The following is a 21,690-nucleotide window of genomic DNA, read 5'->3' as shown; positions in this document are numbered from 1 at the left end:
GTGTTATTCAAGTTATGACAAAAAAAGACCCCCTACCCCTCACATAATGGCACAGAATGCACTATGTATTGTTTAATTCAGGGTGGGCTAACCTTTTCCAATGTTAGGCTGCACTAAATGAACAAAAAAAACACAACAAACAAAATCATGGCCTTTTTTCCTGTTTGTTGTAATCATATATTATAAGCATATTAGCGATCGCTAGGTGGAGCGCCCACCTAAGCTTGAGTGGAAATATCTGCACTCTCAGCACAGTGGCAGCTGTGAATTTATCATCATAATTTTCATCTAACAATAGATTAAAAAAAAAACAAAATTAACAAATATTTAGTGCTCTATCATTCGGCTTAATAGGTGTCATTTATACAATAACTATTTGTCACTCTACCACATGATAGCTCAAGAACCCCCCCGCCCCATTCCCACTCGAGCTCCTTCGATTGACAATCATAAATAAATACAAACGACACACAGGGAATGTCTACTGTAAACACGGTAAAAAAAAAGACACAAACTAAACGGGCGTAAACGTCGTTAGCATCACTAAACCGTGACGGATGATTTTGGGCGGGGGTGGGGGGTCACCATCGACCCACAACTAACGCCGCTCATTCAAAACCCGACTGTAGTTTTACTTTTTTGTTTCCTTTTTACCCAAATACAGAACAATAAAGTTTTTCAGCAGCCGGAATTGCTTTTTACCGATGACGCTGTAAAACGTGGAGGTTACTGGAAGGCGTTGCAGTCTCGACACAATTTTGATATTTTGTGGATGTGCATGTGTGAGTGTGTGGTGGTGGGGGGTACGTGAATGTTTCTCCGGAGACCTCGACGAGGACAAGGCTTTTTCGCTGCTAAGTGCTTCATCTTTCCAAGAGAGATGAGCTCTTCAAAGTTACATGAACTGCGTCTGCAAAGGGAGAATGGCACATGTCACTTTTTTTGTCGACATTTTGGCAAAAGGTTACAAGTCTGAAAAAACCGACTACATTTATAATACAGTGATACCTTGGCTTATGAACTTAATTGGTTCCCAGACAGAGTGTGTAAGGCGAAAAGTGTGTATCCCAAAAATTAATTTCCCATAGGAAGCCATTAAAATGAGAATAATACATTCCCAGGTCCCCATAACATAATTTTCTACTTTATTTTCTAAGCCTTAAAACTACACAAAATATACCTTATTTTATGTATAATAAATGTGCTCTGGTATTATAATGAAAGAAATAAACTGTACTGTATAAAAAAGACATTTTATTTACCTTTGTGATGGTCATTAATGGCTTGATGGAATGGAGTGGCCGGTTTCATCAGCATTAAACACTTGATGAGGAACATAACCTTCTTCTTTTACTATCTTGATGAAAGATCCCTTGTAGGTGCTTTCTCTGCGATGATTTTACCTTATTCCTCATCAATTGTGTTCTGTTTAGCTGGGTTGATCGCTTTTCGCATCAAGTGTACAGATGGCTTGTGCGGGTTGTTTGTGGAGCCTGATTAATGGGATATTTTAACCTTGCAGTCTACACTCTGCCTTTGAACTATCAAAGTTGAAACTCTCTCACTGTCGTCTGCCTGTCTCTTTAATGTTTAAACCACCTCCCCTCACTGCTGCGTTCCTGACCAATCACGTGGCTTTAACCGAAGACTGGGGGCGGTGAATAGAGTACATAAACAGTCGGCTGCCATTTTCTTGTTAGCAGAACGGGCTCGTTCACGAACGACACATCACTCATTGTGGGAGCTCCATGTGTATCAAGAAAAATAGTTTGTATGCCAAGGTAACATTTTCATCAATTTAACGTTCATTAACCGAAAAGTTCGTAAGCCAAGGGGTTCGTAAACCGAGGTATCACTGTACATTTATAATACAAGAATAACAAATGAAAGTGACTAGAAACTTTCAGAGGAAATAGTGTTTGTCTTGTACTCAAACATCATAGACTATCCAGGGAAAGGCGTTAAGATTTCACAACTGTCCATATTTTTATGTTCCTGTTGTTTATTATTTTGCTTTGTGTTGACTATTATGTGCATTGTTTTATTACAGCTATTGTGAAAGCACTATATAAATTAGAATGTATTGTATTCTCTCAATATATACACACTCACATTAGTGGCGTGAGTTTGTGTTACGTCCGGGTTGAGTGAACGCTGGCGCGAATGGCTGCTGCTGCCCACTCGCAGAAAAAGTTCTTATCCCGCAACGGTGAAGTGTCTGAGAGTTTTGAAAGGCACTTGGAAATAAAATGTATTATTATTATTATTATTATTATTGATTTTATGATGGTGAAAAATATCCGTTTTATTTAATTTAACCACGTCTGTGCATGATTTCTTGCTAAAAGAGACCAAGAGCCAAATAGTGAAATTCTAAAAAGCTAACGGAATATCCAGGGGCCTCTTGTTGAACGAATTTAACCGTTTGCATACAACATCATCTTGATATCGTGGAAAGAGAGCGAGCTCGCCCGTTCGCTAGCTAGCTTGATCGATAAGCATGGAATTTCACAAATTTGATTTGCTTTCACGGGCCGAATAAAATGATGTGGCGGGCCAGATTTGGCCCCCGGGCCTTGACTTTGTGACACTTGTGATCAAAGGAATTAGCCAGCTAACTGAATGGAAAGAGAGCTTAGCTAGCCTACTCGCTAGCTAGCATGATTGATTTCAAGGGCCGAATACAATGAAATATTAAGTAAATTAAGCTGGGAGGACGCACTTCGCCTCTGCCACTTTGCCAAGGTAAAAGGGGGTCTGTTTTACGCCGAAACAGCACATTTGTTATTCTTATATGGAGTGTTTCTCTTGATGTGACATACCGCAAACGCTATAATTTAAACACAGTTGGGCTTCCTGCGATGTATGTCACGCTCGAGTGGGCATTCGCCTGTGAACCAGTCGGAAATGAAAAGGTAGCAGACAGGTTTATTGCTTCGACCAGCAGGCTTTAATTACCCTTCAATTAGCCAAGTGACACCATTTGTGCCATTTAGCCCCACTAGAGCTCACAAAGCAATAGACGGTGGTAACTCTACTTACAAAGTTAATTGGTTTCGGAAGAATTTTTTTTTTTGCTTGAACATTTTGTAAGTAGATGGCATTGACAAAAAAGGTTAGCAATTTAGCATTAGCTATCCTGTCCAATTGGAGCTCATTTGGATAAATTCCCTCATCACAACTCTGGAAACTCTGGAATTCACTTCCACCCGTAATATTGACACCCTGCCTATTTTCAAATCCCACATCAAAACCCATCTGTTTAAAATTGCATTCTTGGTCTAGTTCAATCAGCTATTTTATTATTTATCATTTTACTCAATGGTTTTATTGTTGTGTGCTTTGTTATTATTGTAAAGTGTTCTGAAAGGTTCTTGAAATTATTATTGGGAGCCTTTTACTTAGCGAGTTGCCACAAAGGGACATACGTTTTCTTGTGCCGGTCCCAAGCCCGGATAAATACAGAGGGTTGTGTCAGGTTGTGCCTGTTAATGTTTAAACCACCTCCCCTCACTGCTGCGTTCTTGACCAATCAGATGGCTTTAACCGAAGACTGGGGGTGGGGAATAGAGGACAAAAACAGTCGGAAACACATCACTCATTGTGGTGCTCCGTTTCTATTCCGAAAAATAGTTCATATGGCAAGTTAAAATTATCATAAATGTAACGTTCGTAAAGCGAAAAGTTCATAAGCCAAAGGGTTCGTAAACCAAGGTATCACTGTAGTTCCCAGTTAAATGTGTCGTCCACACAACTAAGATTGTATAGGTTTGTCATGCTGGCATTATGCGTGTTCAAACTTGCATACAAAACATATGCTGAGAGTTAGATTAAGCCTTTCATGCACCCCCATGTGTTGATAACATAAGTGGTCGACTAAAGCAACCTCTGTCCCTAAGAGGTGACCCTTGAACACTGTCTGTCCCCCTCTAAGAGATACCATGCAAAGCTAGGAGAGTAAGACCATCTTGTGAATGGGGAGTGCAGAACAGTCAGCTGGTAAAATTGTATTATAAAAAAAGATAACAAATCACTTTGGAGCCATCTGCAATGACTGTCAGGTTCAAAACTGGCAGCGTGAGACTCGTTACAATCAGGACAGTGAGAGGAGCAAAACAAGATCACGATATAGACCACAGGTGTCAAAGTCAAGGCCCGGGGGGCAAATCTGGCCCGCCACATCATTTTATTCGGCCCGCGAAGGCAAATCAAACCTGTGAAATTCCATGATGCTGGCTAAAGCCTGAATCAAAATTTACAATTGTCGCATGGAAACCACAATAACAGTCATTATTTTTGCTTTCATATTTGAAAACTGGTTATTTTTCAATTTGTTGTGCGCTCTATATGTAATATGTGGAGTGGATTAAACATTCTAATGGCTTCCCTAAATTCATAACGGCCCTCGAGAGGAAACCGTAACTACAAAGTGGCCCGCACAAAAAATGACTTTGACACCCTTGCTCGAAATCAAGCAAAAACATGTGGCATCAATGTCAAATGAAGACAAAAGCATGAAGATGGCATGAGAGAAGATAAGCAGACACACACACACACACAAAATCACAGCCGCCAGCAGAAGAGGCATGCTGTACCTAAAGAGACGCTCTACAAGAAATCCTTGAGAGAAAGGTGCGCAAACGGATCCTGTCCGGGGGCTCGGAGAGGACTCTGGCTGGAAGGACTAGAGGCTGCTGAGGGCTATAATAGGAACACACGCGCACACACACACAGGAAATAGGAGGCCCAGAGTCAGCGTAGCGATGAAGGTAGAAGGGGGGGAGATTAGTTTGGGCGAGCCAATGTTGAATTGAATATGTTGGTTAAATGGAGGATTAAAAAAAACTAAAACAAAAGGGACGATGCACAGTTCAAGGAGGGGAACCGAGGCTCGCTTCAAGCACCATCGACGGTGATTGCAGCGATATGATCCCACACACACACTGACACCTGGCAGAAGGAGCGAGAGGCAGCACACCCACCTGAGTGCTGGACACCGAGCCAAAAGGGTTGGGCGGCCTCATCACAGGTTGATTGTACATCAAGGTGGGCGGATTCATCATACCTATGGAGCTCATTTGTGGAGGCTTGCAAAGGAGACAGAGGATTATTGGTCAAATATGGTTGCATGATTACTGATAATGGGGAAAAAAAATGTTTAAAGTGGCAACCAATAAACCCAGAACAGAGTTTTTAACTCATTCACTGGCAGACGATGTGCAAAAATGTGTCCATTCGAGTGCCAGGGTTTTTGTCATTGTCACTCAAATTGCAGGAGCCACAAAATATTGAGTTTTCGGACGACAAACATTCAGTATAGCCTTCGAAACTTCAGACTCTCTTCTTTCATCGGTTAAAAAAAAAAAAAAAGAGTTGATTCCTAAATATTGGTCTAGAGTTATATGAGCTTGAAATGAGGGCGGCTGTCTAAAATGCAAACATAGATATTGATTTATATAATAATAATAATAATAATACATTTAATTTATAAGCACCTGTCAAAACTTAAGGACACTTTTGTCACAAGATATTTTTTCTGCGGGTGAGCAGCGGCAGCCACGCGCGCCAGCGTTCAAGTGACATCAATGTCAAAGTGGTGACACGGAAGTTGCCCATAGGGCTGTATTAATTCAAACGAACAAAAAAAGTGCTTTAACAACAGCTGAAGCTGGAACAAAACGCTAACATGGAAAAAAGGGAAATGATGCCCCCTTGTGGAAAAGAAAAACATTGCCAGAGGCCATGGCCAGCGCTTTATCGGCACCCAAGCATAAAAAAAAAACAAAGCCCGAATAAATTCGGCAATGGCGGTAAATGAGTTCATTACCATAATATTTAGCTAGTTTTTTTTTTTATCACATTATTTTACATTTCAATCTTTGACTTTACTGTTTCAATAAAAAAACTTGACATTATGTGGCTGTGTTTAAAAAAGTGAGATGAGCAGTGAATGAGTTAATATGTCGCAATGAACGCACTATTTTGACATGTAGAGTTTTGAGTAACAAGTGTAGTCGTGTAACATATTCAACTCTGAAGATGAGGGACAGCGGGAACATGGATGTTACAACTTCACAGGACTCACCATGCCGTAAGCCATCATGCCTGTGGGTGTGGTGGCAGGGAATGCCATGGTGGATGGTGGCTGCAGGGACACAAAAAGTTGTTCAATAACAGGTGGAGGGCGAAATGAGTTACCGTATTTTCCGGTTTATAAGGTGCACCCCCAATGAATGGTGTATTTAAAAAAAAAATCTGTATATAAGGCACACCTGACTATAAGGCGCACCTTCAATGAATGAAAAAGGTTTTCCAAATGCAGTATAATATATAAAACTTTCCCAACAAAAAGGCACTCCACATTGTCGGGTGCTACAGTAGAGGCTGGGGTTATGCACTACATCTTCTACAGGGGGACATTTGCATTTGTTCTGAAAACTTCGTGTTGATGGCGAAATTAGAAGGGAAACTAAAAAATAATGCAATTGTGAATCATTGTGTTTCACCAAGACTACTATTTGATACTAGTTGACACAAATTCCCGGCAGACAAATGAGCCCATTTCCAACGGAGCGTGGGCGCCATCTTGTGCATTTTCTGGGACGCTACATTGGAGTCCAGACGCCTCAAAATGACACAGAAGGACTTCTTTAATCGATTGCAAACATTTATGCTTTCCTCTTCAAAACTATTTGAAGCATATTCATAACTGGATGAGTAACAAGAAAACATATTCTCCGAATCTGAAGTCATTGTTTTGATTCTAGAGCAAGGCAAAGACGTCCTGTCGTGACGTCACAAACAAGGGGGCGGGACCTTCTGAAACTCGCCATCTCCGAGGTCATTTTGAAGTCGTTTTGGGACACTAACTCATTTTTATTGGTGTTTTGCATTTGACTAAAAATATCAGCCTGCGTGTTTTGGGTATTTTTGATGCTATAACACGTTTTTCTGATGTCTTTTGAGTTATCAAAGCGCTTCACATCATCATTCACCAACTGGTGACGCAGCGCCAGGAGCAAATGGCGTATCAGTGTCTTGCTCAAGGACACTTCAACATGACTGCCATGGCCAAGGATCGAACCGCGAACTGTCAGGTTGGGAGTGACTGTCAGGTTGGGAGTCTTTCAGATTTTCGGAACATGCATTTTTTTTTTTTAGATTTTATTAGTTTTTATAGTTGGATGGCATGCATGATAAAATGCTCTGCGTGTTGTGCATGGGCCACATGCTCATCGACCAACTTATATGTGAATCACCATGGAGACAGGGTTCCAAGTGGTTGTCGGCGCCGCTTTAGGTTGCCAGTTTGTGCCACCCGTCATCCTCTTCTCGCCGGGTTGACTCCAGTGGATGTCACTGTGAACCAAAGCAGCTTGAATTAAGCGTTTCTACTCGCGGCGTTGCAATAATGGCAAGTGGGTGGGCGCCACTTACTTCTTCATGGTCCCATTTCCAATGCCAAGGTCTGGGGAACACATAGAACAGATATTACATTCCCACTTGCATTATAGTGTCAGTGGTGCGACCTAGGGTGCGCACTCAGTTGTGTCCATGATGACGCAGAACATTACTACATACGTTATGAGATGAAGATTTTTTTTAAATGCATACGTACTACCGACAAGGTTGGCAAGAGAGGAGTCAAGGTCGTCCGACACCAGCTTCTCTGGCTGCTGACTGGACGGTAGGTTGGAGGCAGCAAGAGTGGGTTTCAGGATACCCCCGCTGATATCTGAAAACAGATTGTAGGGTCAAAATCAGAAATTTAGAGATTATGATGGGGCAGCATTTGCCTTTTGTCCATGTTAGCGCTTTGTTACAGCTTCAGCAGTTGTTAAAGCGCTATATATGTATTGATGAAAAGGTTTCTTCAGCCGTCATCTGTACTTCTTTGTGTGTAAATATGAGATCTGGCAGTGAATGAGTTGAATGACGCAAGCATGGGATGAATTTGAAAACTCTACACTGGTCACCCTAAGCGCGCATAGAAATTCGCACATCAGAACTGGAAGGCAGACAGGCTAAAAACAGTGATCGTATTTTCTGCACTATAAGGCGGACCGATAAAAAAATATATTTTTTCAAAAGCTGACCATGCGCCTCATAATGCCTTATGTATGGAAAACATTTTCAAATATGTCATTCATTGAAGGTGCCTCCTATAATGCGGTGCACCTTATTTATGGAAACGTTTTTTAAATATGTCATTCGTTGGAGGTGCGCCTTATACAGTAAAGTCTCGTTATATCGATATTCAAGGGAGTCCGAAAAAATATCGATATAACCGGGACTATCGATATATCCGACCCTGTTTGCATGTAATTTTCTCCGTGCGTGCATAGAAATAGTATCGATATAACCGGGACTATCGATATATCGAGACTTTACTGTAGTTATTTGCGCCTTATTTGCTACCCTATAAATCATAAATACAACGTAAAATTATGTTTGTGATAGGAGCAGTATAAATATTCGCATCCACTAAAACAGCAAAATCTCCATCATACATATTAAGATCTCCAGTGAGTGGTCTGTCTAATGTAGTAACATTATGGGATCACAAGATGGTGGCAAATGGCTATAAAATTGCACGAGGACACAATCGCCTCATGGCTTTTCTGTTCCCTGCCACACACCTGTCCACACATTACATGTGTATGAAGTCAAATGTGAATCACATCAATCTGACTAATGTACCACGGTGAGGAAAGAGAGAAGAAAAGCAAATTTCCCCAATTTTTGTTGTCAGATGTTCATATATTAAGGATCATCCTGCTTCAAGAAAAAAAAAAAAAAATCACAGCAAATGACAAGAAATAAACATCGGTGACATCAAGTCCAAACCTTCAGCATTGAGGCTGTTGCTGCCAGTAGCTTTGACTCCAAACACAGACTCAAAGTCCACTTGGAGACCTCCTGCAGGTGGCTGGGGAGGGGCCTGAGGCGTTGAGTATCCTTAAAGAAGATGAAAAGAAGGCAGCTGCGGTTAAGACAAGTGACGCCTCTCAAAATGGGACTCCGTTTTACAAGTTTGGGGAGGGCGAGTGGGGGTCAGCTAACAGTGGAGCGGGATTCACACATCGATACAGACAGAGAGAGCCTTCAATACCTCTGAATAGACCTGCTACAGTAGAGGGCTCTGTGGGGAAGGGAGCCTGGTGTGGGAGGTGCTGGGCAATGGACACTGGGCCACAGAAGGAGTCTGACACGCCACAGGAAGCATTAAGAAGAAAGAACCAGAGAGGGAGGGGAAAGTGTCTCAGGACCAAGCCAAACAAAAGCAGGCAGAGAAAATGGTTAACATTTTAATATTTTTAATATCCCAAAAGTGTGAAATATTAAGAGAATGTTAATGGAAATCGGAAGAGACAGAAGTGACTGAATATTAAAATTAATGCAGTTGGAGTATTGGAAAGGGCCCGAAGTTTGCACGACTCAGAACAACTGTCGTACCTGAGATTGAGTGTTCTAGCCGCACTGGGCATTTATTATTGGCGGAAACAGACGAGTTTGTGTCAATAAAGGGATTGTAACGATCTAGGGAATCAAACATAGTATTAGTAAAAGACAAAAAAAATACTTCAATGATCTACACCAGGGGTCAGGAACCTATGGCCCGCAAGTCATATATGGCTCTTGATGATTGCATCTGGCTCGCCGATAAAACGAAATACATATTCTCACTTTTTCGCTGTTAATTTCCTGTTTGGGTGGCAGTTGGCGGAAAGTGTAATTTTGATTGGATGATACTGACCCAAGGTGGCCGTTAATGTCAAAACAGGTAAACGTCCCCTTTTAAATCAGCCTGACGAGTAAAAAAAAAAAAAAAGACGAGTATCGTACATTTCAGGTTGAATAGACCAAAGGATTCGCCTTTGTGGAGAGAAAAGGGTCTGCCGTGATTCAAATTTGCAATGAAACAATACCATGAATGAAACAGCACTTTTACAAGCCCCACGCTAATGTTAGCATCAATATACTTCTGCGAGAGACAGCAGAAAGCAAGTGCGCAAGCTAATGAGCCATGTGCATGCTAGCTAGCAGTAACTGGACCCGGCAAGGTGACTTTCATTCCGTTCTTTGGCTGGATTTTTACCAATCATGAGGAACAGAAAACCATTCATATTAATGGTGAGTATTATCTCTGTTCTTTTAAATAATACATTCTGACATTTTGTTGAAATCACGTGCATGTGTGTGGCTCTCACTGAAAAACATTCCTAAATATTTTACTTTTATGGCTCTCTTAGTCAAAAAGGTTCCCGACCCCTGCTCTACACTATAGCAACACATCACAGAACCAAACTTGTTTTTATTACAAAAAAGGGCAATTGGGTGGATGGGCGGGATCATTTTAAATCAGGTGGACATTCGACCTTGAATGACCTCTTGATAAAGAGGAGGAACACGTTTTCACTAAAAGCGGCAGGATTTCAGCATCAAAGACAGACGGCAAGTACACAGGTAACATTCAGACGACAATAGCATAGAGGACGAGCAAACTACATCATGCTTCTAACACCAACAGCACGTGAGTGAGGACAATGGAGGGGAGGAAACAAAATGAGTTATTACCACCAAACATTTCATGAGCAGATGTCCTAGTGGAAAAGCTAACAGCGTCTGAAGACACGTCAGGTAAGTGAGAGGCATCGACAACGTGTTTTGACAGGAAAGGGTTAAGGTTTGGCATGGAGTCATCTCCAGCTTCGGCAGTTGTGAAAGGATCTAAAAGGCAGGCAAAGAGAGAAACAGCGGAAGAGCCAAAGAGAGAAAGAAAGGACAAAAATGAAAGAGACCAAAAACAAGTGGAGAGGAACTGGTGGACATCAGAAGAGAGAGCATGCAGAGCAGTTTAAAAAAAAAACAAATACAAATAAAAAAGACGCATGTAGTGAACAAGAACTGCGTCGGTGGCACTCTCTACCTGCCCATGCCGTCGCCACAGGGAGCCCTGACGAGGCGGACTGCATGGGTGGCTGGAACGTGGACTGAAGGTCAAATAGGTCGCTCTCCATTTTCACTGCACTGGAGACATAAAATAGTGAATTATCCATACACAAAATCAGCCTTCTGGTGTGACAAAGGATAACACAGGAAAGCTACATTAGTGTACAGCGCGAGTGTATTAAATTATGAGTCAACCCTTTTTTTATCCAAAACATGGAGGAAACGGGTTTGTTTTATGCATTAAAAAAGGAAATGTCTGTGTAGGCTCTCAGTCGTACAAGAGTGGTCCATCGATGAAAAGGTTTCTTCTTTGAAGGTGTCGGATGTTTCGCTCCTCATCCAAAGAGCTTCGTCAGCGAACTAAAGTTGTGCTGGTAAGCCTGGCCCAATAAATATATCCCTAATGGACAGAAGTGGCGGTGCCAGACCCCTGCTCGAAGGTTGGGGGGGGGGGGGGAGCAGAGGACTACTCCCTGAAGCTAATCTGATCACTTCTTTTGTTCTGTCTGATTACCTCTAATGTTGCTCTGATTGCCCCATTAACTCTGGTATCATCTCATCAGCATGACTAAGCTAAGATGTGGTAACGACCGAAGAAGTCTGTTGTAAGAACGGTCTAAATTAAACGTCAAACCACCATGGCGTGAAGGGTTTTGCTACCTTACAAAAATTGCTTCTTATACTCCCCTTTCAAACATTTATTTTCTTTAGCGAAGATTTTAACCTCACTGTCATCAAATGAGTTGTTGCTAGCTTTTAAGTGCAGATGTACTGCAGACTGAGGCCCACTAGCATTACCCCTACGATAATAATAATAATAATAATAACAATACATTTCATTGATAAGCGCCTTTCAAGTTCCAATAGAGATATACATTGGGCATTGTGAGTTACCAGCACAACTTCAGTTTGCTGACAAAGCTCTTCGGATGAGGAGCAAAACGACCGACACCTTCAAAGGAGTACAGATGACGGCTGAAGAAACCTTTTCATCGATTTAAAAAGGAAAGTTTGGCGATACCGTTACTATGGAGATGAAAACAGTATAGTATGCACAAAATACATGACATTTATACTATGTATTGGTGGAGATAGTCATTTTAAGGAAAATAATGCATCTCCACGAAGTCAGATTTTTAGAAATACAAAAACGATTTTTTTCCTTCGCTCCAGCACAAAGAAAGGCTGTCGCTGTTCAATGAAAATTATAGCAGTGATTATATGAAAAGTGCAAAAGTCACCGCATATGCAAGTGCACTTTAATCATCATTTCCCCCTTGCTGCTCCATCCACAAAGTACTTCAAATTACCCGTTAGAACAGCTTGGTGTGGCGAACAGGTCGATGGCCGGAGCTGTGTTAATAGTTCCCCCTGTGGTGGAAATGGGCGACGTATCGGTGGTGGCAAAAGAGGGCCGCTTGGACAGCTCCTTGAGTCTTTGTTCCTGTACGAGAAATGACGCACATCAAGACAAAGCAGAGGCTGGAAAACATCTTGAGGTAAAAGCACTAAAATCCAACCACCTTCAGCGCTTTGAGTCGGGCCTGTTCTTCTTCCAGCGCCGCTTGCTTTTCCCGCTCATCCACTTTGGTGAAAGACATTCCCGTGTTCGCCAGCGACGACACGGCATTGGACAAAGTGCTGGCCCTGTGGGACGGAAAGACTCGCGGCTGATGTGTGGGCGACGCACCATGGCGGTCTCGAGGAAACGGGGCTGATGAACATACCTGCTGGCCGCCGTGGAGTCTTTCACCTTCTTGCCCTCTAAAGAGGCCAAGTGCTGCTCTAGAGCTTCCAGGAGGCTGCTGGGAGCCTGTCACGGCAAGAAAACACACAGTCAGCACTCTGCTTATACACCGCATGACCGTGTGTGTGTGTATGTGACATTGACACCATGAAGGACAGTGGTGGGCAACCAAGAACTGGAAATAAACCATATTTTTTTACACAATGGGATCTCCCAAGTCAAACAATTTCGAGTGGAAAGAATTTGTAGATTTAACATTTTGAGGAAAAATAGGCCTTAAATGCCCCCCTTTGGGGGAAAAATAAAAAATAAAAATTACACAATGAAATATCACCGATCTGGGCACCTCAAAAGAGCCGATTTCATAGCCAGAAAGATGAACTGCAATTTTCCGTGAGATAAGTGGAGTCACACGATCGCTATGTAACTTTTGTCTGACACAATTTTCTGTGTTTTTTTTTTTTTTCTACCTCTGTCCTTTTGCCTAAACCTATGTAGGCTCGGCACCAACTCACCAGCAATCAAGTGTTAAATAACCAGAATAGAAATATATACAGTAAAGTCTCGTCATATCTATATTTTTGGGAGTCGGAAAAAATATCGATATAACCGGACTATCGATATATCAGATCCTGCGGCATGTAAAATTTCTCCTTGCGTTCATAGAAATAGTATCGTAATAAGCAGTACTATCGATATAACCGATATCGATATAACGAGACTTTACTGTACCTGTAAACATTTGACCTAAAACAATGTCTGGATCTTTAGCAACGGTTTGATGATCGCCACAATTTGGACTTTATGAAGAAATATTCCAAATTTAATTAACCTCTATTTAAAATGTTGTTTTGACTCAGCCTTTGTAGTACCACTGTATCTGATTTAATTTTCTGTCACTTGAGGGTTCAACATACACTTGTAATTGCCCACCACCGATACACCGATGACTGCATTCCAGCCATACACTTAATTTGCATGGGAGCAAAATATGTATGGGATGACGCACCATATACCAAAGGATGTTCAACAACCTGTGGCAAGTTGTTGAAATGGGCCACAACTAAAGCACAACAAGGCAGCCATTTTGCAGCAAATGAGCTACTCTGACTTTACTCGTCATTATGAGAAGTCACCACAAAGACACCTTCCCCTCCCTTTCCCAATATTCCTTTGGCTGTTTGACACAACCACGTATGAGGCAAAGACAGCTGGGATAGGCTCCACAGCACCCCTTGTGAGGATAAAGCATGATCGGAAAATGGATTGATGGACGTGTAAGACGGCGCGGAGGCATGCAAAAAGACACCACCAGCAAAGCAGGTCACAAAGATGAAAGAGTGAAATGATAGTACTTACACAGACTGTGAACTGAAGTTGAAAGATAAGGGGAGAATACAGAATATAAAGGTGGTGACAGTCAAGGGAGCTGCACAGCAAATAAACGGCCGACAGGAGAGCACCTACGCTACACTTTATTGTGTATAACCTCAACTGCGACTAGACTGCAACTTTTAAGTGAACCTGACACCTTTATTTCCTGTACCGTAAAAAGACATGCTGAAGAAAAAGCAGCAGAAGAAGAGAGAAAGGAACGCTTAAGGAATAAGAAAAAAATACATGTGAGAGCACCTCCTGGCATCCTTAGTGCCACTAAAAAGTGCAAACAAAAATACTACTCCGAGAGCATCAAACAAAACGGGACACTGCTCTTGTGAAGCTACAATACTGGACCTCCTTTATGCAAAAGTGTGAAATATTGTGGCCAGTGAGTGTATACACTGGTAGGTAATTTTATTTATCTTAGGGAGGGAAATGCAGAGAGGAAAAGAGAGAGAGAGAAAAAAACAGAGAGCGGTAGAGAGACAAGAGACCAAACAAGAGAGAGCACACGGGAAGCCTGCAAACTCACCTGGGAAAGGTCTGGAATGTCTCCCCGGTCAATGCCCACTTGCTGTTTGAGCACAGAGTAAGCCAAATTACTTCCCTTCCCCCCCTTTCCTGCTCGAGAGCCACTGTAAGCCACCAATTTACCTCAGCTACTTTGAGGAACTCTGATATCCGGGTCATTCGAGTGAGGAACTTCTTGTAGATATCCAGCCCTTCTTTGCACTGGGTTTTCTTCATGTCAAAGTATTTCTCTATTAAATGGAAAAAAAGATAAGGATTAAATGTTGGAGGGACTATCCGGAGGGGGTGTGGGGTCTTTTTCTTACCAAGCAGGTTGATGATGCCTTCGTTATAGGCGGCAAAGAGTCTGATGGAGTCTTTGAAAAGAAGCATGAAGGCTGCATTGATGACCCCATTAGTCAACTCGTTGGCATTGACCTGTGGGAAAGCAATCAGCCATGGTTTGCACACACGCCTGACATTTATCTTTTTGTGGCTGAGAGAATGCCTCATACACAACCCCAAAGCATTTCCTTTTTTTTAAGCGGCAACGCCATAGGGGGCTTCACCTCACTCACATTGAAATCAAGGAGAGCGTCCATCTGGTTCTGAATAATAGGGATGGTCTTGAGCAGCTTCTCTGTATTCATGGTCCGCATGACGCCGTCCACTCTGTGAGGACCACCAGCAGACAGCGTAAGACAGCGACATGAATAGCATCTTCTGCTTTGAATAGTTGCCGTGTGCTTTGAACAAATAAACAATGCACTTCAAAATAGGCATCCTTTTAAGAAATGGCTTTACCATAGCCCCCTTTTACGCTGCCTTGAAGAGGTGGCATATTTCCATGTCGCCGCTATGTTTCATCAGCATCAGCATAGAATGTAGGGGGGGGATTCGAAATTTTCTGCCTTCTTAGGTACTACAGACACTCCTCAATTTACGAACGAGATACATTCCGAACGCTCGTTCTTAAGGTGAATTTGTTTCCAAAGTTGCTTCAGTGTTATATTTTGTATGGAATGTATGTTTAAGGCTTATAGAAGTATGCTTAAGGTTTATATAAGTGACCTGTATTGGTTTGTACTGAAAAATAAAATGTATGCTCAATAAAGATATGTACAAATGGTGAGAATACTATATATGTTACTACAAAAATGTTCGTATGTACCGTTGTTCGTAAGTAGGGGAGTGTTTGTATTAGCTCGCTGTTTCCCGAAAGCACAATACCTATTTAACACCGGGCCATTATATCCAAATTAAGAACATTGATGCACAAAAAGGGTTTATGAAATATGGAATCGCTGTGTGTATTTACAGAGCAGATGTGATGTTTACAGTCGCCTAAGTAGACATTGTGATGTGCTCCATTTGCAAAATGGCGGCAGACAATATAAAACATGGCAACATTATATTAGGGTAGAAAAGCCGTAACTAAAATAATTTGATGACAAAAAAAACGTTGAAGCAGTCACTATTGAACCAACAATGAAAAATACCTCCAAATTGCAGGACAGATACAAATCCTGTTGAACGTCTTACCCTCGTTTAACTTTGGTGAAGTCAAAGGCAACCTGTCTGTATGAAACGGCTTTCTCGTTCAGGTATCGACTGTACCTCCGGATGAACGTGGACATATCGTACCCTGGAAGAAAAATAAAGGACATTTGTCACATCATACAAAATGAAAGTTTGCAGAGTGAGGTGATAAGGTTTACCTTGCAGGCCACTTTTGTCCAAGAAATTACTGAGGTTGAATAATGTGTTCCTCGAAGCTAGGTACTGCACAAAACGCTGCAAATGGGAATTGAGGATTGGGGGAGGGAGGAGGGGGATACATCACTAAAATATATTAATCTAATCATACACGCAATCGTAATCTACTTGACATCCGTTGCCCGGGTTGTTTTTGAGATTATCTGACACAGGGTGAGTGCGTGTGCAGCTCACCTCGTTGCCGTATACCATAAGGTGGTGCGTAGTGATGAGCGACTTGAACACGACCACCCAGCTGGTGTTGGTGGTCCGCTCAAACAACGAGTCGGCCAGTTGGGGAATGTTCACATTCATCTCGTTGGTGCAGTGGATCAAATCTGACGAAAGGAAGAAATAGTGGTGAAATGTCATGTTTTAAAATGTCAAAAAGAAACTACAATTACTATATTTTCGGAGGATAAGGCGCACCCCCAATGAATGGTGTATTTTCCCATATAAATAACCCGATCTCCGTACTTCCACCTAGGCAATATCAATCGTCTTCGCCCGTCTCTCACCCCTTACACCACTGCTATCCATTCATAGTCTTGTCACCTCCCGGATTGACTATTGCAATTCACTTCACCTAGGTGTCCGTCAGAAACTTCTCCACAAACTTCAACTTGTCCAGAATTCTTCAGCGCGGATCATCACCAGAACCTCATCCTTTAACCACATCACACCCATCCTCCAAGAGCTCCGCTGGCTCCCGGTCAAATATAGAATCCACTTTAAAATTCTTCATTATACATTTAAAGCTATCCATAACCTTGCCCCCCTTACCTATCAGACCTTCTTCAAATTTCTATTCCCTCTCGTTGCCTCAGATCCTCTTCCCCCCTCCACTTGTGTGCCCCCTGCCCGTCTCAGCACGATGGGGGAAAGAGCTTTCAGCCGCTCTGCCCCCAAACTCTGGAACTCACTTCCTGCCAACATTCGTAACATCGATTCTCTTCCCACCTTCAAATCCCATCTCAAAACCCACCGATTTTAAATTGCATTTTCTACGTAGCTTTATCTTTTGTGTCTATTTATAATTGTATTATTGTATCTTGTTTTCTTTCTATGCTTGTCTTTGACTGTCAAGTGTCCTTGAGAGCTTCGAAAGGCACTTGAAAATAAAATGTATTATTATTATTCTCCTTGAAAATAACGCAGAATGGGATTGCTGTGGCGTAAAAGCGATGCCATGTTGGTGCCATGAGGACCTTCTCATCTGTGTGGATTCATCGACAATAAAGTAGTGAGGTGACGTATTTCCACACACGTTGAGTCCATGAGCAGACAAACACCTGCCACTCCGTGCTATGATTTTAAATGCCAAGTGACCAGCATTTGCTCAATTTTTTTACATCTCTTTTAACATTAAATATCTTGTCTTTGCGGTGTATTCTTTAAAAGAAAACTCCTCTTGCCTGTTGACGGCTCAGGAGGACGCGATGCATCACAAAAAATAATGCCTGCTGGCACGTCATTTAGTAATGACGTGACAGCAGCTTCAGTAATGGCTTACTGAAGACCAAAGGATCTATGTCGTCGTACTACAGTCTGTGTGAATTTATTTTACGACTGTTACAGTGTCTGTGTTTTATACTTTCCCGTTCAGTGTTACACTTAAACATGAAATGTATTATTATTATTATTACATTCCATACAAAATATAGCACCGAAGCACCTTACGAACAAATTCACCTTACGAACGACCGCTCGGAATGAATCTCGTTCGTAAGGTGGGGAGCATCTGTAGTACATGATTTGAAAAATCACATTTTGTTTTGATTTATGTTGAACACAATAAACCCAACTTGTAGAAAGGGACCGGCATGTTTCAGTTTTACTGGCTGGAAACCCCCCCCCCCCTCCTCATCAGGTTCAAAGCTTACCTTTCTAAATGTTATGATAATACCCGTCTCTTCACTCATTTTGAGAATGACTGATCAATCGATTGGATTTAACATGTCCTTTTAAATAGTAATCATTCAGTTTTCTGTTCACTGATGACGACCGCTGCCAGCTATCAGTAAATCATACATGTGCTGTCCCACTTGCTCGCGGCTCATACCATTTTCAACAAGGGATACGTATCAAAGCTGTTCGACCCACTTTTAAAAAGATTGATTTTAAAATCTGTTATCATCGACAAACACGGCAGACGACAGCACAGATGATTACGAAGTACAGTAAAGTCTCGTTATATCGATATCGGATATATCGATAGTCCCGGTTATATCGATACTATTTCTATGCACGCACGGAGAAAATTACATGCAAACAGGGTCGGATATATCGATAGTGCCGGTTATATCGATATTTTTCGGACTCCCTTGAATATCGATATAACGAGACTTTACTGTAGTTTTTTTTTTTTTTTTTTTTTTTTTTTGGGGGGGGGGGGGGGGGGCATCGTCCTATATTTGACTGCTCAATATAGGGCAGGGTAACCTTCGCAAGCGGGCGCGAATGAGCATGGGTGACAGATTGAAGGGTCTGATGAAGAATAGGAGGAATATGGAGGAGGCAGTGCCATGTCACAGTGAATACTCCTGATTTTGGGGTTCAGGGGGGGGGTCTTTTCTTGTGGTATAATGGCACTCGTGTGACAGTAGTGATTCATACTGAAGGGAATAACTTGTCTTGCGTCAGCGTGCCAACTTTAACTCTGAGAGGGAAATAAATCACGTTACGTGTGGGCTCAAAGTTCAAAGTGTAACTCAGGGTCGCATTTAAATGGAAGAATTTTATTGCAACATGGCTGACTCTAAGATCGAGCACCACACCATTGCATTATTTTAAATACGTTTCAGTGAAAGAAATAAAAAATACGTTTTCAAGAAAAGATGAGTGTTAAGGAAGAGAGTCGATGATTCTAGCTAGCTTGAGCATTTCAAAGCAGAGTTCTAAACTCGCATTTCTAGGATTCTTCTTCTTTTCCTTTCGGCTTTAGCCTTCAAGGGGTCGTCACAGTGAATCAATGTCCTCCATCTTCAGAGGTTTGATTCACATGTTTGTTTTGGCCAAGCTTTTACGTCGGATGCCCTTCCTGACACAACACTCTGTATTTATCCAGGCTTGGGACCGGCTCAAGAAGACACTGGCCTATTTCCCCTTGCGGCTACCGAACAAGCAACTCGAACTGAATAAAGATGAAGATGCTCAGTAAAAGCTCCCAAACACAAAGTGGTTATCGGCACAGCAACATTCAAAAAAAGCAAGGAGAGCTTGACTATGAATTACATTTCTACAAAACCTAACAGTATAAAAAAAGGCATAGATAAACATTTATCTAGATCATCTCATTGGACGAATTGCAATTTACTAGGTCTTCTTGCTCCTCTGTTTACATACCAGCAGTTACCACCAGAAATTCCAGCCAGGGTGGAGGAAATTGACAGAGGAGCAAGGCGGGAGGTAGAACTAACATTTCTAGGATTCAGATTAAAAAATTGGAGTTTGTATCCTTGATTAAAATTTGTAGCTAAAGTTTCAAGCAGTGACCCCAAACAGTGTTTCAAATAAAGTGGAGGGTATCAAGCTAGGGTCAAAAGATCTAAACAGCGTCTGTAACCAGGTCTAATGTTTAGACCTGGTAGAGTCAGACTGTAAAAGTGGTGGTGATCTGTCGTCATATAATTTCTTCCATCTGTACACACGTTTTCGTGTTTATTATGTTTATTAAAGTCATTATTAGTGCCTTGCACGCTGGGTCCGAGTGGATAGTAATTTCAACTGTGCTGTATGTCATGCATATTAGCATATATGACAATAAAGCTGACTTTGACACCCATTCTTCCCACATTTACTTCAACGAATTATTTTTTTTTAAATCCGTTGCATTTCCGTCTTAAAGTAACATTTGTGTTTTTTTTCTTCTGACATTTGCACAAAAGGTTAAAAATGTTCCTTGGGATGCACGACACCTACTAGTCCGTTTCTTTAATTCATGACACCTGTGAGAAGTCACCTGAGCAACACAACAGGTGTATAACCTGCCAATGATATAAAATGAGATCCAAACGTATTCCTCAAAAATTAATATTAAATGTTGCGATTTTGTTTTATATTTGAATGAATAGTTAAGAGTGAATACGTTAATGTGGCAACAATTACATTAAATCTCAAGTGGGAGCCTTGGCTCATATTGTTAGCATCGCATTTACTACTTCGACTACCGTTACTGGTAGAGTCGCCTTTAACTACAAACACAGTGAAAGCTGGCCCACGATGACAAAAAAAAACGTCATTTATCGACACCAGACAGCTCCCAAGTCATATTCAGTAGTTTGTTAAAAAAAACACGAAAGTGAAGAAACCCTGCCAGCTTCATTCGGCTATGTACAATGTCCATATCCGTGACTTGCGATAGCGTTAGCGGCGCCTCGGGCTTTGAGGCCTAGTCATTCCAACCATAACCTAGCCGCCATAACCTAGCTACTGGGGATCTTTTAGCCTCGATACTTGGCTCTGAAATGGATAATAAAAAAGACAAGTGGGCATACTTACAGTCTAAATGCTTCTTCTTGGGGCCCATTACTTCGTGAGTGGTGGCCTTGCATACTGTTTTAGACACGGCAGATCCCGTTACGCTGTGCTGGGCTGCCGTTATCCGATCCGTAATGCTCTGGCCGGACATTTTCGCTCACTCGGTACAACACACAAAAGAAATTTGGTGGATCGGGGGGGAAAAACAGCAGCCTTGCTGGCGTTTATCGTCGTCAGCGGGCCCTAGCGGAGGGAGAATAAAACGCCACCTCCTTGCGAAACCTCGCCGGACTCCTCCTTGCCTCTCCCACGACGTCGGTCGCTATGAAATCAGAGCTAAGCTAGTCGGCTATTATAATAAGGGGGCGGAATATGGCGACAACAACAACAACAAACGTTCACAATGTGTCGTGGCGCCGCATAGCCGCCCGTCACACATACAAAAGGTTGCGGTGTTTGCACTCCTCCGTCGTGTCTCTGGCTCTCATGCCGCGGTGGCACACCGGATCCCTGCCTGCCTTCCCGTTGTCTATCCTTTCGCCTCACACTGATCCCTCTCCCGGTGCCGATGTCACGCAATGGTGGGAAGGAAGGACACAACAGAACAGGCCTCAAGTGGGGGGAAATGGCGCAACTTGTCGGGAGAACACGACGCACCGCTGACCCGGAGTCAGAGGGATCCCAGCCGGGCTTTTTGAGTCCGACGAGACGCAGTTGCGCGATAAGTGACCTCTGTCTCGCTGAGGAGGGGTACGATGAGCCGTCAGGGACAATTCACAAATACCTTTTACTATGAGAATTTACATATATTTTTATGTCCGATTGACATATTAATTCATTCATACACAAGCACACACACACAGATA

General features: G+C 42.2%; 1 protein-coding gene across 12 annotated transcripts; it reads right to left on the bottom strand.

The window, feature by feature from the left end:
* Positions 1-9: 9 nt before the first annotated feature.
* On the bottom strand, positions 10-21,641 carry picalmb (phosphatidylinositol binding clathrin assembly protein b). 12 transcript variants are annotated; one of them, XM_089013477.1, is made up of 24 exons: positions 20,846-21,641; positions 16,541-16,683; positions 16,309-16,384; positions 16,133-16,235; positions 15,169-15,262; positions 14,917-15,028; positions 14,735-14,841; positions 14,613-14,654; positions 14,060-14,071; positions 12,681-12,766; positions 12,477-12,600; positions 12,264-12,397; positions 10,931-11,031; positions 10,579-10,731; positions 9,457-9,540; positions 9,113-9,205; positions 8,848-8,958; positions 7,619-7,735; positions 7,438-7,468; positions 7,260-7,359; positions 6,086-6,145; positions 4,983-5,087; positions 4,596-4,701; positions 10-910 (listed from the first exon to the last, which is right to left on the bottom strand). In XM_089013477.1, exons 1-23 carry the CDS (start codon positions 20,973-20,975, stop codon positions 4,609-4,611), a joined length of 2,211 nt encoding a protein of 736 aa, XP_088869603.1. In that variant the 5' UTR covers positions 20,976-21,641; the 3' UTR covers positions 10-910; positions 4,596-4,608. The 12 variants fall into 12 exon arrangements, with proteins under 12 accessions (XP_088869603.1, XP_088869607.1, XP_088869606.1 ...); XM_089013481.1 differs by lacking the exon at positions 9,113-9,205 and having other exon boundaries at positions 20,846-21,637; XM_089013480.1 differs by lacking the exon at positions 9,457-9,540 and having other exon boundaries at positions 20,846-21,636.
* Between the last annotated feature and the right edge of the window lie 49 nt (positions 21,642-21,690).

Source organism: Hippocampus bargibanti, linkage group LG14 (assembly GCF_051943395.1).
Source record: "Hippocampus bargibanti isolate YZ-2025 linkage group LG14, ASM5194339v1, whole genome shotgun sequence".
Taxonomy (NCBI): Eukaryota; Metazoa; Chordata; class Actinopteri; order Syngnathiformes; family Syngnathidae; genus Hippocampus; species Hippocampus bargibanti.
The sequence above is the reverse complement of the archived record's forward strand: the minus strand, read 5'-3'. Positions and strand labels throughout refer to the sequence as shown.